The 16,145-nt window shown below is 37.9% G+C and overlaps 1 protein-coding gene across 1 annotated transcript in view; it reads left to right on the top strand.

The window, feature by feature from the left end:
* KIF14 (kinesin family member 14) overlaps positions 1-16,145 on the top strand; it is a 69,333-nt gene that overhangs the window by 37,143 nt on the left and 16,045 nt on the right. Inside the window, exons 22-28 of the mRNA XM_084636438.1 lie at positions 957-1,054; positions 8,522-8,616; positions 9,487-9,708; positions 9,845-10,029; positions 10,670-10,828; positions 11,868-11,990; positions 15,643-15,717. Coding sequence (XP_084492564.1) covers positions 957-1,054; positions 8,522-8,616; positions 9,487-9,708; positions 9,845-10,029; positions 10,670-10,828; positions 11,868-11,990; positions 15,643-15,717 — 957 coding nt within the window. The remainder of the gene's footprint in view (positions 1-956; positions 1,055-8,521; positions 8,617-9,486; positions 9,709-9,844; positions 10,030-10,669; positions 10,829-11,867; positions 11,991-15,642; positions 15,718-16,145) is intronic.

The raw sequence follows: 16,145 nt of genomic DNA, 5'->3' as shown, positions 1-16,145 counted from the left end.
GTTGACACAGCGACCTAACTTTTTGTAGTGTAGAACAGGCCTAACTCAAGCTTGGAATTTGAAAAGACAGTTTGAGCCCCTGGAGCCCCAAAAATACCATTTGAAAAAAATTTTCTCAATGGAAAAAATACTGGCTTTTCATGTTTGGAAAATGTTATTCTGTAATATTTATCAAACCTTTAAAAGAAAATTGCCCCTCAAATGGTGAAACATGAAACCCTTTCATCTGAAAGAATAATTTCTTCAGACAAATGTGGGTATCTGAAATCAGAAATTTAAAAAGAAAGCTCCAGAATTCTTCTTTCAGTATTATCTGGTTCAAATTTTGTAAACGGATGTGTGGGGAGGGAGTTGGGGGAAATTCTGTTTCTATGTATGTATATCAAATAAAAAAAGTGAATTTAGGTATATTTACTGTTAGGAACTGCTTTGGTCTTAGCACCTAACCTCTAGTTTTGCCATTACATATGGAAAAATATGGCTAGAATTGTTATGTAATTCTAAATGTTGTTATAATGCAAGAAACTTTAGTGAAATCTAAATGCATTGAGTCTTTATTGTTCTGCTTTAGGGAGTGAGCTGTAAAGTAGTTTTGTCCTTGGCTTCCCCAAATCCAGGAGGCTGGACATTGTCTTCCCTAAACTTTTATCTCGTTTGTAAAGGCTAGTGTGGACACTCAATAAAAGTTTGTAGCCTGCAACAAGTCTGTGGAGATGTTTCTGCATTAGCAGTTACAAATATATTAAGTACTTCAAGTTAATTACGATCAGTTAACTTGAGACACAGAGGTCTAATGTAGACATAACCTTAACAAGCAAGCCAACAAACATTTATTTCAAAGGCAAATGCTAATGTTAAAGACCAGCCTATTTTCTTTACAAATAAATTGTAAGCTTTTATTACACCATTCCTCTTTTTAACATAGCTAAAAGAACTGGATTTTCTTCTCCTTTCAGAGTAATGGTAGTAACAAAGCTGATGTATTTTATGATCCTGCTGATGAGTGGGAACCTGACCTTACAACTACATCCATTTCTTCCTTTTCCAGAAGGAGGTAAATAATTTATTATTCTAATTTTTTATATTACAAATTACATTTTCAGAAACTTGTTGATTGGTATAATTAAATGTCTCAATAAATTTACATTTATTTTATTTGCCTTATTACAGTGCTGACACGTTAAAAATTATTCGCCATTCAACTTGCGTATTGGCAAGGAGGGTGGAATTGTACTAATACAATACCTTAGAAAGCTCTGAGGCTCTTTTGTACACATTATGCCAATAGTGATAAAATAAATATAATTTCATGTATTTTTGGAATGGCTGAAGTATGCTCTTCATGCATATTAATGACTTTCCTGTTGTGAATGTGATGCACTTAGCAGTGATTTTTTTCTATCTTTTCTTAAGTGACCTTTTTAAAAAAAAAAAATATATTCCCCATCTTGTTACTTTATGATGTACCTAGGAGGCCTGAAAGGTGTGGGTTTTTCTAATACCTTTTTTTCCTTATGTTTTCCCTTGGAGATATCAAGAATGTTGAATTTTTTGCAGTACTTTTGCTGGAGGTCTATTTTAAGGCTTGTCTGCAGTAAATTTTGTACCTAATTGGTTGTCAATTAACTTAAGATAGTTTGGAGAGTGTCTCGACTTACCTTTATAAACTAGCAATCAATTTAATTCCTGAGATTTAAAAAAAAAAAAAAAAATCCTCTAGATAAATGGTCAGAGGACCCAGTCACATGGACTTGACAGTGGCTATACTAACAGTGGTTTGCCAGTATATCTATTAAATGTCCAAAAAAACCCTTGTACTTTAATGCAGAGTTAAGGTTGCCTGATGATAGCTGACACCCTTCCAGAACATCGAGTTGAGCAAAGCTCAAACTAGTGAAAACCAGGAAATACAGAGTTACAGTAAATGCCAGTGCAGTCTTAAGTCAGCCCCAATAAGCCCATAACAGATATTCTCACTTGCCTTTGCTATGTATTGCACAGGAGCTCCCTACACTTTCATGCTTTTCTTATTCCACAGAGAGAACTCCACATATACTAAATTTTACAACTCCTTCAAACCCTTTCACAACTTCTTCACCGTAGGCACACTAGATCGTCAAACATTATCCTTTCACTTACCCTTCCTTAAAATCACAGACCATGTTCTTTGCCCACCTAACTGCTGACCATCCCCATGGCAAGCCCCCAGGCCCTGCTAGTGACACAGTCTACACAGCGCAGTGATGCAATGAGGCATACTGGGTCTGTCAAGGGACAAAGGCAACTTTTTTTTTTCCCCTTCCTTGCACCTCTTTTATGTGATTACACACCCAGGCTCACACCACCCCCAGAGGGCCACAGTCTCCCAGGTTACCTTGTATCACAATCACAGCTCTTCCAAGCTACTACAGCTTCCTCCACCATTCAGTACAGTTATACCTAATACAGTGAATAAAGCTGGAGTTACATGCAGATAATTCCCCGTGGCTATTGCCAGCTCTGAAGGGCAGAGTTACGGTTGTGTGGACATGAATTTGTACCTGAACTTCAAAAAAAAAAAATCCCCCCCCCCACCCACCTCAGGCCACATTCATACATCATGGGGAGAACTAAAAAAAAAAAAGGGTAACTTTAAAGGCAGATTTAGTGTATATAGGTACAGTATAGTTTTTATGGCTTTTTCAGTGTGCATTGTAAAGCTATAATATCCAACATTGTGGACTATCATCAAGTAAGCAGTAAATTTAACTAAAGAGAGTAGTTATCTAAAGAGAATAGTTATCTTTCATTCATAGCAGTTACTTTATAATCCTAAATTAGGGCTGTCGATTAATCGCAGTTAACACACATGATTAACTCAAAAAAATCACTATTAAAAAAATTAATCGCACTGTTAAATTGAAATTTATTAAATATTTTGGATGTTTTTCTCTTTCAAATATATCGATTTCATTTACAACACAGAATACAAAGTGTACAGTGCTCACTTTTATTATTTTTATTACAAATATTTGCACTGTAAAAATAAGACAGTATTTTTCAGTTCACCTCATACAAATACTGTAGTGCAATCTCTTTATCATGAAAGTGCAATTTGCTAAAGTAGGGGGTTTTTGTTACCTAACTGCTCTCAAACATAACAATGTAAAACTTTAGATCCTACAAGTCTGTTCAGTCCTGCTTCTTGTTCAGCCAGTCACTAAGAGAAACAAATTTGTTTACGTTTAAGGGAGATAACGCTGCCCACTTCTTAATTACAATGTCACCTGAAAGTGAGAACAGGCATTCGCATGGCACTGTTGTAGCTGGCGTCGCAAGATATTTACATTCCACATGCACTAAAGATTCATGTGCCTCTTCATGCCTCGGCCATCGTTCCAGAGGACATGCTTCCATGCTGATGACGCTCATTTAAAAAAAAAAATGCGTTAATTAAATTAGTGACTGAACTCCTTGGGGGAGAATTGTAGGTCTCCTGCTCTGCTTTACCCGTATTCTGCCATATATTTCATGTTCTAGCAGTCTCGAATGATGACCCAGCAAATTTTGTTCGTTTTAAGACCACTTTCACTGCAAATTCGACAAAATGCAAAGAAGATACCAATGTGAAATTTCTAAAGATAGTTACAGCATTTGACCCAAGATTTAAGAATCTGAAATGTCTTCCAAAATCTGAGGGATGAGGCGTGGAACATGCTTTCAGAAGTCTTAAAAGAGCAACACTCTTATGCGGAAACTACAGAACCCAAACCATCATAAAAGAAAATCAACCTTCTGCTGGGGGCATCTGACTCAGATGATGAAAATGAACATGTGTCGGTCTGCGCTGCTTTGGATTGTTATCGAGCAGAACCTGTCATCAGCATGGACATATGTGGTTGAAGCATGAAGGGACATATGAATCTTAAGCGCATCGGGCATGTAAATATCTTGCAATGCTGGCTACAACAGTGTCATGCGAATGCCTGTTCCCACTTTCAGGTAACATTGTAATTAAGAAGCGGGCAGCATTATCTCCTGTAAATGTAAACAAACTTGTTTCTCTTAGCGGTTGGCTGAACAAGAAGTAGGACTGAGTGGACTTGTAGGCACTAAAGTTTTACATAGTTTTATTTTTGAATGCAGATTTTTATTGTACTTAATTCTACATTTGTAAGTTCTCTTTTCATGATAAAGAGATTGCACTACAATACTTGGAGTAGGTGAATTGAAAAATACTGTTTCTTTTGTTTTTTAAAGTGCAAATATTTGTAATAAAAAATGAACACTACACTTTGTATTGTGTTGTAATTGAAATCAATATATTTGAAAATGTAGAAAACATCAAAAATATTAAATAAATCATTATATTGTTTAACAGTGCGATTAATCACAATTAATTTTTTTAATTGCTTGACAGCCCTATTCGAAATCTTGAAGCTGTGGGGGAGGGGGGGTGTTAGGGAAAAAATACCAAAAATGTATTAGGATCTAAAACAGATTTTTTTTTTCAAATGTTTGTAGGTATCAGCAATACAAAATAGTGTCTGGTTCGGAAGGTTTTATTTACACTTCTATAATTTAAAAGCATCATACTTAAAAAAATAAATTGCAGCTGAGCCAAGACCTTGTACATGAAGTTTTAGCCTTGTAACAGTGTTTACGGCTGAATTGCAAACTCCTGCAAATAGTAGCTTATAATGGAAATGCTGACAGATCCTTAATTATGGCTTTGCTACGGGGCACAGATATGATACTGTTATTCTGCAGTAAAGCAGTTTGGTTCAGCTGATTGTAAATCTTTATATGCGTTGTTGACAGCCCAAAGTAAATTCTACCCTGGGGTTAAATAAAAGTTCTTTAAAAGGAATCTGACAGGCAGTTTCTTTATTTCTAGTCTAAATATTAGTTTAACAATAGAATAATGTTGGAATGGCAACAGCTTTCCTGGTCTGTTGCTTGCTGGGCAGTAATTGGAATTCTATTTCTGTGCACTGTCAGAGTCTCAGTTGTGTATTTAATCTGCCTAATTTAAACAATGTCCTGTATAAAAGTGAATTGAAAGAAAAAGCTTTTGAACTGTCAACACCTGAGTTCAAGGTTCTTTGTTTCTTCTGTAACACTTGGTGACATCATTAATTGTGAAGGAAATTGAATTTAATATGCTTTGTAGGAGTTTGTGATGTTGATTATAGCAGGGCAAAAAGAAAATACTGAACCTCATGGAATGGAGTAGGGTGAACAGACAGCAAATGTGAAAAATCGGGATGGGGTGAGGGGCAATAGGAGCCTGTATAACAGAGGTGGGTAAACTACAGCCCGTGGGCCACATCCGGCCCGTGGGACCCTCCGGCCCGGCCCCTGAGCTCTTGGCCCAGGAGGCTAGTCCCTGGCCCCTCCCTTGCTGTTCCCCCTCCCCCGCAGTCTCCGCATGCCACTGGCGCAACACTCTGGGTGGCCGGGCAGCGCAGTTGCAGAGCTGCGGCCTGACCCCATGCTCTGGTGGCGCAGTATGGGACGGGTGGGGGTTGGATAGAGGGCAGGGGAGTTGGGGGTGGTGGTCAGGGGGCGGGAGTGTGGCTAGGGGGCAGGGTGATCAGAGCGGGGAACGGGGGGGTTGGATGGGGCTGCAGGGAGTGGGTTGGGTGGATGGGGCAGGAGTCCACGGGGAGCCGTCAGGGGACGGAGTTGGATGGGGCAGGAGTCCCCGGGGAGCTGTCGGGGGGGAGAAGCTGGAGGGTTGGATAGGAGGCAGGGCCAGGCCACGCCTGTCTGTTTGGGGAGACACAGCCTATCACCAGCAGGAGAGTGAATTTGTGTGTGGGGGGTGGAGGGCGAGAAAACCTGGATTTGTGCTGGAAATGGCCCAACTTGATGATCACTTTAGATAAGCTATTACCAGCAGGACAGTGGGGTGGGAGGAGGTATTGTTTCATATTCTCTGTGTGTATATAAAGTCTGCTGCAGTTTCCACGGTATGCATCCGATGAAGTGAGCTGTAGCTCACGAAAGCTCATGCTCAAATAAATTGGTTAGTCTCTCAGGTGCCACAAGTACTCCTTTTCTTTTAGCCTCCCCTAACCGGCCCTCCATACAATTTTGGAAACCCAATGTGGCCCTCAAGCCAAAAGGTTTTCCTGCCCCTGCTATATAAGAAAAAGACCCAAAAATCGGGACAGTCCCTATAAAATCAGGACATCTGGTCACCCTAGCGTGGAGAGCGAGTAAGAGTTCATTTTAAAATGTGTGGATTTGGGTAATTAGCAGTTTCTGTTTTTGAAAAAGCATTGTGTGTCCTTGGATGCCACCCCTGACACGTGGTGTTAGATTGTTCAACCAGCAAATAGATACCGAGAAAAGGAAAGCTATTGTCACTTATTCCCTTAAAAAGGGTGGGTGGCTGACTGTATGAAGTTATTTTCTTCTGACAGGGTCCAAAAATCAGCCTTTTCTCTAAAGGGGCAGGCCCAGGTTTCATGTTCATAAACCCTATGAACCGGGGAGGAAGCAGTCCTTTGTTTTCTCCAGGTTTTAGAAAGGAAGGATAGTCCAGGGATTAGGGCACTAGCCTAGTACTGGGGAGACCTGGGTTGAAGTCTCTGCTCTGCCACAATCTTCGTGTGTGACCTTGGGCAGGTCACAGTCTCTGCCTCAGTTCCCCATTTGTAATATATGGCTAATAGTACTACCATACCTCACAGAAGTGTTGAGAAGAGAAATACATTAAAGACTGTTAGATGCTTAGATAGTAAAGTAATGGGGGCCTTACAAGTTATTGAAATAGATAAATTGAGCATCACTTCGTCTAGTTTCTGTTCAAGAATTTCCATCTCAGTCAGCGGCTCCTCCAGAGGAAGAGCTTTGAGTCTGACAGCTATTCATCAGGTATGGCTACTGGGCTTTGTTCTGTTGCAAATCCCCTTAGCTTGAGATTTTCAGGTACTGTCTATATCTCAAGTTTACTTAATTGAATTTACCCCAATCTAAGGTCAGCTAAACTGACCACCTTCAAGATATGCAGGTGTTTCCTCATAAACTCTGATAACACTATGGTGGTAGTATATTTGATCTGTCTGGATAGCACCGGGAACCTCACATAGCTAAGGGAGGGCATACTACTGTTTTAAGAGAATGTAAGGAAATCTGCTATCAATAAGTCTGACGCATCTGCTAAGCAGAATGTCTACGTAGGTGGGAGTTTTTACCTAGTCAGGAGGGACTCGGACCAAATGAGCATGGTGCTTAGAGTTGCCCTCCCTTAGGGAGCTGTCTGGTAGAGGGATAAGTAGAAGAACATGGCATCCCATTTGTGTCCATGCCACTATGGTCCTATATCTTTTCAGGGTATGCCCACTGTAGGAAACAGAAGGTGGAAGGTTTTTTGCGGCGTGTTAGCTAGGAGGTAGCCTGTGGTTTATATTGCCTAGCAAACGGTTGTGAAAATTACAACTCCCTTGTTGGCACTAGGATTTTACCTCATGGTAGATACCATGTGTTAGTTAATATTTGGTTTTGGGGGGGTGATTTTTTTACTGAAGAAAAGATCTCAGTGGTTAGTCTAGTCTCTTCCCTGGATGTCTGCTGAGGTACCACTGTTCTGAACCTAAGGTCTGTGCTGTTCAGGCACAGAAAGAGAATTTATATTCCCATTTTCTGTGGCTGAGTCAAGACAGCCCACCCTCTCAGAGGATTCTAGGATTGAGGGTGAGACTTGTAGATAGGGTGATGTGTAGGCTAATGCACGTGGTCTCAACCTTTTTCTTTCTGAGGCCCGCCCCCCCAATGTGATTAAAAACTCAGTGGCCCACCTGTGCCACGACAACTTGTTTTCTGCATATAAAAGCCAGGGCCAGCATTAAGGAGTAGCAAGCAGGGCAATTGTCCGGGGGTCCACACCACAGATAGCCCTGTGAAGCTAAGTTGCTCAGGCTTCTGCTTCGGCCCCGGGTGGTGGGGCTCAGACCCCAGGCTTCATCCCTGCATGGCAGGGCTTAGGCTTTCTGCCCTGGCCCCCTGTGAGTCTAACATTGGTCCTGCTTGACGGACCCCCTGAAACCTGGTTGAGAACCACTGGGAGAATGCATTGTTCATTCATGTTGGAAGGAACTGAACTTGGAGGAAGCAGATACTTGAGGAGGGTAAATTCTGTTATATTAATTGGTCATCGTTCCTGCTTATATAATCAAATTGAAGAGGGTCCAGTGTTATAAGAGTGAGTCACACAGGAGTTCTAGTTGAAGAGTAGGGGCAGATCGTCAGCTCATGTAAACTGTCATAATTCCATTGACTCAAATGGAAGTATGACACTTTACATTACCTGAGGATCTCCCCTGATCTTTATTTCGGGGCTCATATGTAAGGGGACAGTGATGACTGGTACACCTATGGTCTGTGCTGTTTTGATCCAGTCACTGAAAAATAAGTGGGATTCTCACTAATCTTTCTGAGGGCAAATGTCTTCAATTTTCCACTGACCTTCTGGAATAAATATAAATAAAGACCTGTCTCTCTTGTGTTTCCCCGCCATGCCCTCATATTCTAGGAGCAGAAGTCTCATGAAGAACAGGAGAATTTCTGGATGTTTGTCTGACATAAAATTGCAGCCAATCCAGGATCTACATATGTCACACTTATCAGGTGGTTTTTCTTTTGTATGGCAATTACCTTTTTTATTTCATACTGAGAAGCTGGAAACGTATAGCTTATTATTATTAATAGTAATTTATGCCTGTGTAATAATTTGAGAATTTATTGTAAAGAAAATGAGGAGCACGACATTTTACAAGTAAAATATTCATATTTGTTGTTGGTGTTCCTGTGCCTGCTTGTAGACTTTACAACATTTCTTTGCCTAATTCGGTGTCCTCCTTCTTGAGGGTAAAACCCTCTTGAACAAAGCTCCTGCCGATCATGCTGAGGGTTTTGGCTTGAAACTTGCTACACTTAGCCATTGAAGGTTAACTAGGATTATGCTGTCACCCGGCGCCTAGTGTTGGCTGTACCAGAGACTATTAATTCCAATACAGTCACTGAGTAATTCTTTGCTTGAGATGTTGCTAGTTACTCAACTTCTCTGATATTGTCTCTGGTTTGTTGGTTACAAATTTCATAAATTAAAATTTTAAAACATGTTTTTCAGATATAAGAAGTTACTTGAGTCTCCCAAATATTTATACTTATATTTATTGCTCATTTTAGATCAGCTGTGTTTTTATTTTATCATAGCTACTGATAAGTGCAATTGGAAAGAATAGTTTTGTGATGGCGTATATTACTATCTATGTCACTTTAAAATATGCTTATTTTCTTTTTGTGCTTTTTTCATTTAACTAATAGAAACTTTTATGTGTATTAACTTTTCTCATCAGAAGGATGTCTAATTTATTTTTCCTAATTCTTTTCATCCTTCAAGTTAGATCATAGAAACAGAAGGAACCAAAATTAAACTAACAGACCTATTACTTTTGTAAGGAACTTTTAATTCATGTTGCTCTTCTATTAATACAGGTTCAGTCAATAAATCCGGCAGCATATGTTCAAGTTCTTCTGAATCATTTCTACCTGGAATTTGCAAAGAATTAATTGGTTCAGCTTTGGATTTACTAGGACAGAATCATGAAGAAAAGAGTATAGCAGATAGTCTCCTAACTAATTTGTTTACTATTTATACTGGAGTAACTGCCATTTCAAATGCCTATGAACAACAAGATGAAGAAAGTCAAGAGAATTGTAAGCTTAATTGTTACTAACATAAACAAAATATTCTACACTGTTTATTCTGTCATGTCTTACACATAATAAGTATAAATGTTCCTGTTTTCATTTGCAGACCTGAGATTCTGATTAATATTCCTTTTTTTTGTAGTTTTCTCTCTTGATCGTGCTACTCAGTCCTGCAGCATAAGAATTACCTCTGCCTTTGAACAACTTGTGGTTCTAACAAAACATTGGCTTAATAGTTTCCAAAAGTGCACTGATTCCCTAAAAATTGATGAAGAATTGAGACAGGGTGTAAAAAACTTGGGAGGTTATTTACAATTACTATTGCAGGTAAATTATATCCCCTATATTTTCATGTAAATAATTGAAAGAAAAAATAATCTAGAGCTGTGTAATGTATATACTCTTATTATATTATTGGCCATAGACTTTGTAACAACACTCTGGCACACAATGCATATGATCACAAGCTGACTTGGTAAGATGTATGATAAAGATGCCTACAGCAATTTTAATTAATCATCTTCTCCGTGAATACTTTGCTGGATGAATAAGTATATTGCACTTTCCACAACTATGCTCCGTAGTTATTTTCTTTTAAATGGTTCTGTCTCTTTAGATATTTTTTAATTTGATAGACTTGTTGTTTTCTGTTCAGTGCCATTTTATATAAACTTATTGATTATGAGTTTTTTAAACCCATTTATTATTTCTTCTATTCTAGTCTAAGATGTATTTGCAGTCATGGTTTTTAATCCTGCAGTGTAATTGTAATAATTTTTCTGTATGTGGTTGCGAGGTTGGCTCCCTTTTTATTTGAGACAGTGACTGAGCCACTTATTAGTAATATAAGGATATGATATTGGTAATGCTTCAGGATAGTTTAAACACTGTTTTATATGTGCAGTTGAAAACATTTACACTTTCATTGCAGAAGTTTTCTAACTAAATTATTATTTTCATTTCTCAGGGTTGTTGTTCAGATATATCCTCAATGGTAACAGAAGCACACAACAAAATAATCCAAATAGTGAAACAAGCAGGAAAACATGTAGGACATTTGACAGCACTTACAGGATCTGACCTACACCTTTCTGAAGACACCAAAGAAGATGCAACTATTTCACAGGTAAAAACAATTTAGTTGAATACAACACCTTTAAAGATTAATATCAGAATTTTTTATGGACTGTGACTATTCCACTGGATCAAAATAAAGGTATCTTCTCAATACTATAAAAGTATATTCTTCACAGTAGTAGTGTGAAGGAAAGATTTAAAATAATTAAAATGTCTACACTCAGATTTTCATAGTTGCACATTTAATACACTAACACAGTGTATCTTTGTCACATCAATGTAATATCTGTAACATAAAATTTGGTCCTACATAGCACCTTTGGAATGTAACAGAGTGTTTCTCAAGTCATTGACTTAAACCCTGAAACCCTGTTTATAACCCTAAGTCATATAAGTATACTGATATAGTTAAAGTGGAACAACCTCCCTAGCGTGGCTGAAATTATACTGATATAAGGCATCTTTATGTTTGTATAACTTATTGCCATATGGGATGAGGAATAAACTGTCCCAGTATAAGGTACCTTTATACTGATATAATTATCCACACTAGGGTTGTATCACTAGAGCTATTGTGGTAAAAATCTTACCTCTAATCAAATAGATGTACCAATACAAAATGTGTGCATAGACCAGGCCTCAAGGCAGTGATATAGCAGGTTTTATATGTTTACACTGAGTCCTGAATATTAAAAATTGTTTTACCATGAAAAGATAAAACATGTCAATAGAGCTAAGTTTAAAAAAAAAAAAAAAAAAGTTGAATCCTGTGCTGACAGCCTGTATGCAGAGTTTGAAATTAAAATAATTTGTTCTGTGTGTGTTTTTTGCCACTAATATTCTCACTGTAAAAGTCTGTAACAAAAAAGAATTCTCAGAAATCTGAATTAGAGCTGAAGATACAGATTTCTCAAAGGGAAAGCATTATCAGAGCCCTATTGACTACATTAGGTCTAATTTGGGCGTAAGGGTTGGTCTGTCTGTGTTGGTCAATTTGCCTAATATAACAAAATGTTACAAATTCATTGATGCAAATGTCAGTTTTTTAAACCATTATTTGAACATTAAAAATATTGAATATTTTTTAGGAAGATTTTATACTTGCCATTTATGATGGAGTAGGTTCAGGACTGAAGAGTCTCTTGGATTCTGTACAGAAAAAAACAAGAGAGATGCAGAAAGAACTTTTGAAACAGTATCAACAAAATGAGGTGAGAGAGAGAGTTTGTGGCTTGAGGGTCAGTTTTTAGTGATAGCTGCTAATACTTTTATGCTGTAACACATATGGGTTGGAAACTTATACCTTGCTTTGTGAAATCCTGGAGTTCATGCAATAATAATATATGATATGGTAGTATAGACTGTATATGCATCTGTATTTGTTATAGATAAAACCTCTGCAAGGTGTATCTTTGTTACTATAATTGGACCCTTTTAAAGATACAATATCAACTTAACAAAATCTTGTCTGAAAATGTTTTGCCTACTATTATGAAAAAATTTTCAATTACTGTTAACTTGACATAATGGAGGGGAGAAAATATTGATTTAATCCTTCAATTAGTTCTCCAAAGTTGGTCCCTTTTGCTCAAATGGATTCCACTGAAGTATTCGGTGTATTTTCAGTTTACTTTGTGCATTTGACAGTGCTAATTGTATGGAGTCTCACTGTATCCCCTGAGTATCCACTCAGCTTCCCTTGTTGTTTGTGGGGATCTTTCACACACCAAGAGGGAGAGAGAAACTTAGTGGAAAAAGGGAAAATATCATAAGACTTCAAAAATTGGCAGGGACACTCAAGGGCTGGTATGATGCATGAAACTATTTTTAACTTATTTTTTGAAACTGACTACCTTTCATTGTACTAATAGCAAGCACATCTGCTATTACTGCACTTGCTGTTAGTGTTACAAAATCCTCTCTCTATGCATCTTTAGAGGGGTAAGATAACTGTATTTCCTACTTTCTGCTGTTATAATTTTAGCTCCATTCAGCATTTTTAAGCTTGTACATAAATGTGAGTAAGTTTAGTATAGTCCAAGACTACTCACATGTTTAAAGTTAGGCATGCACTTAAGCACTATGCTGAATTGGGGCCTGTAAAAGGATAGTGGCTTATTCCAAGTAAGCATCTAAAAGCATGAATGCCAGAATGTTGTTGTTCATTTTCATGGTAGCAACTGGAATCAGGAATAACCTTCAAAAGTTTTCTGGGTTGCTAAGCAGCATTGGTACTTCCATTTTAGCAGCTGCTTTATTAAGTTATAGAATAAATACAGCAAATATATTTGACATTTCAATGAGTTGACCCTGCCACCTCCCCAGACACACTGAAACGTAAAAAGAAGTGACACCAGTGTTCTGTTTAACTTTACATAAGACCTCTGAGTTTGTTTAATCTTTATAATATAAAAGAGAATTTTCATATTCACTTAGAGCAATTGGGGTAGTAGTTTTTTTTCTGGTGGCAGCTGTGATATTTTAATTATACATTAGGCAATAAAAGTTTTGCATGAAAGCATATGTAACAGTATTCACACTTTTTTCAGAGCAATGTTAAAAAGTTGGGGTTTGTATCTATTTTTTTTAATTAAGGCTTTTTGATTAAGATTTGTAGCAGAAAATCATAGGCTGACGATTTTAATTTAAGATAGACACAGTTGTCTGGGAAATGGTAGAAACAGTGTTTTGTCACTTCAGTTAAAATAGTTCAAGCCCTTCTTGCATGCAGAGATTATTTTTAAAGCAAATTGAAGAGAGCCCACCTAACAAATTTCTCTAAAATAAGGTGCATGGTCTTGGTATTCCCCTATTATATATATTGGTTAGGTAAGTCGAAGGAGATACATGGTAGGGAGAGTTACATAAAAAGGAAGACAGAAACAAAGACTAGACTCTGCAGCTAATTTTTTTCCCTAAAATATGTACCCAGAAAAGAGTCTGAAAATTCAGGAATGCAAGTTACAGTAGCCCTGGGAAAGATGCCACTTACACAGTGGGTAATTCATGTTGACAGTGAGTCTGGTAGCATTACAGGTAACGTTTTAAAAGGATGAAAAGTTATTTTAAAAAGTATTAGGCTGCACATAGTGTACATATCTCTTTTCAGCCTCAGGGTATACCTGCATTCTTCTTCTACCTCTTTTCTTCTGAGAATAAAAACTTGTATCTTGGACAGATAGTGTGCAAGGCAAATCCTACTCTTCATTTGTGTTTGAAGCTCTCTTGTCTTTTGTTTACTTTGTATGGGTCTTTCCAGAGTACGACAGAGCTTGTATAATCTATTTGCTAGTAGAAAGTAAGAGAACTTCTTTGGCAAATTTGGGACATCTAGAGCATACAATTCTGCAAAACTTAAGTTTCCATTTTAATCAAAATGTACGATTCCTTATGCTTGTGCAGTAAACCTTCCAAATGTGACGCAGAGCAGTGCTCAATGGCTCTTTGAGCCACCAGAGAAAGCTCTTAGCTCTTGTTAGTTCCACTGCTGCTATTCTTAACTCTCTGGACAGCAGTAAAACTGGACCAGTGTCTTTTCAGTTTCATCGTTGTTGCTTGAGAAACGTGAGAAGAATGGTAAAAATAGCCGTTGGAGCTATTCCCAGTGCAGGAGAAATAAAAAATGAAGACTAAGGTTGAGAAGTGAAGAAACCCACCCTTGCTCACCTAGGACCAACTCCCAACATCTCATCCACAACACTCTCCCTTCTTTCTTCCTTTCTTTCCCCCTTATTCTTTCCTCTTTTTCACTATGTTCCTGTAACCAATCCCTTTGTGTTCGTGTGCCCTACATTCTTTATCCTGCCCTTCTCCTCAAAATTTCACTCATCTGTAATCCTCTTCCCAGCTTTGCATCCTCTTTCTGAGTGCACACTCAAGCCAAAAGAGGGAATGAAGTGGGGGCCAAGCCTCTGTTATGCCATAGGGAGTCAGTGGCCATGGGAACAGGCTCCAGGGCTGCAATGAGTGCTATACAGCAGACCACCCCCGGAGCTACGGATGCATTTTGGAAACCTCTGTGATAGCCTTTGTGGAAGGAGCACTACTATATTGATAAGAAATTGGATAGTTAAATTGTTTAGCCCATGGCATAACTGGGGCTTGAAAACAAACCTTTTGCCCAAAATATGCAAATACTTACAATAATTGAATCTATTTTTACACTAATTGGTGCTATCGTGCCTGTGTTTTCCCTCACAACCAGCCCTGCTCCCAGAGATAAGGATTCACTCTGCCTGCCTCTTCCTCTCCACGACCCAATGTTACACTGGACCTCCCACAACTGGCACTGTTCCCAGGGAACTCAAATTCTCCCTATTCCCAGCAAATTAAATTTGTATTTTTAGTTTTTTGCCAAGGGTGGGGATTGAACAGCCAACCTGGTAAATGCTATTGTGTTTGCTTGTAGCAGAGACCTATGGAACCATAAGGGTCTTAGCTTCACTGGAGGGCAGTGCATATAACAGGAAGCATCAGAGAGAAGCCAAATGGCATTGCCATAATCCTACTACTGAGAGTTATGATGGTGGTGGTACAATTAAAGTGGTCACTTCCTTTAGAAAAAGTTGAAAGAATAGTGTCTTCTTACTTGCACCTAGAATAAAGTCTACTGTAGATTTATTCAAATTTTTGCATATGCAGTATGAACACTATAAAGTGATAACTTTTTTATGAAATGGTTGAGAATTATGATAGAAAATTCACCTTCCAACTATTGCTTGTGCTGTAATTCTCTTCTGAACACTTTCCTCCTTAATCACATGTGCTCATTGTCCTGTCTCTGGGATATAGGTTTACACATTTTTCTTTCTCAGTGCTTTGAATAATGCATGGAAAATAATAATTAAAATTCCCTTTTTGTAGATTCAAAATCAAATAAAGAATAATGCAGTGGCTTTTGCCAGATGCCTTGAAAATACAATATCTGACTACAAAAAGGTAAGGGAACCCATTCACAAAATTACATTGTTTAAATGTTAACTTCAAAGGGTTTCTTGTTTAAAAGTTTAGCAAGGAAGAGGGATAAAAATTAGTACCTGTATGCATTGTGGCCAAGTTAATCTTGCTATAAGAACTTTACATTTTGCATTTCTTTACTTAATTATCTTAACTATCTTATGATTGTATAAATATAATTTTTGTGTTTATTAGAACAGAATTTGGTTCATTCTTCTGCTTTACAGTTTTTTAAAATAACCCTCCATGCTACTTGAATTCTTTGTATGTGTCATCAAAATGGTGAGGAACAAGATATAATGTATTCTGACTTTTTAAAAGCCTTGACAAAGTCCCTAACAAGAAGCTAGTAAGGAAACGAGGCGGTTGTGTGATCAGAAATATAGTATTATCATGGCTTAGAAGCTGGT

The sequence above is a fragment of the Lepidochelys olivacea genome (genome assembly GCF_965140295.1).
Source record: "Lepidochelys olivacea isolate rLepOli2 genome assembly, chromosome: 8".
Taxonomy (NCBI): Eukaryota; Metazoa; Chordata; order Testudines; family Cheloniidae; genus Lepidochelys; species Lepidochelys olivacea.
This window is presented reverse-complemented; position numbering and strand designations above follow the sequence as displayed.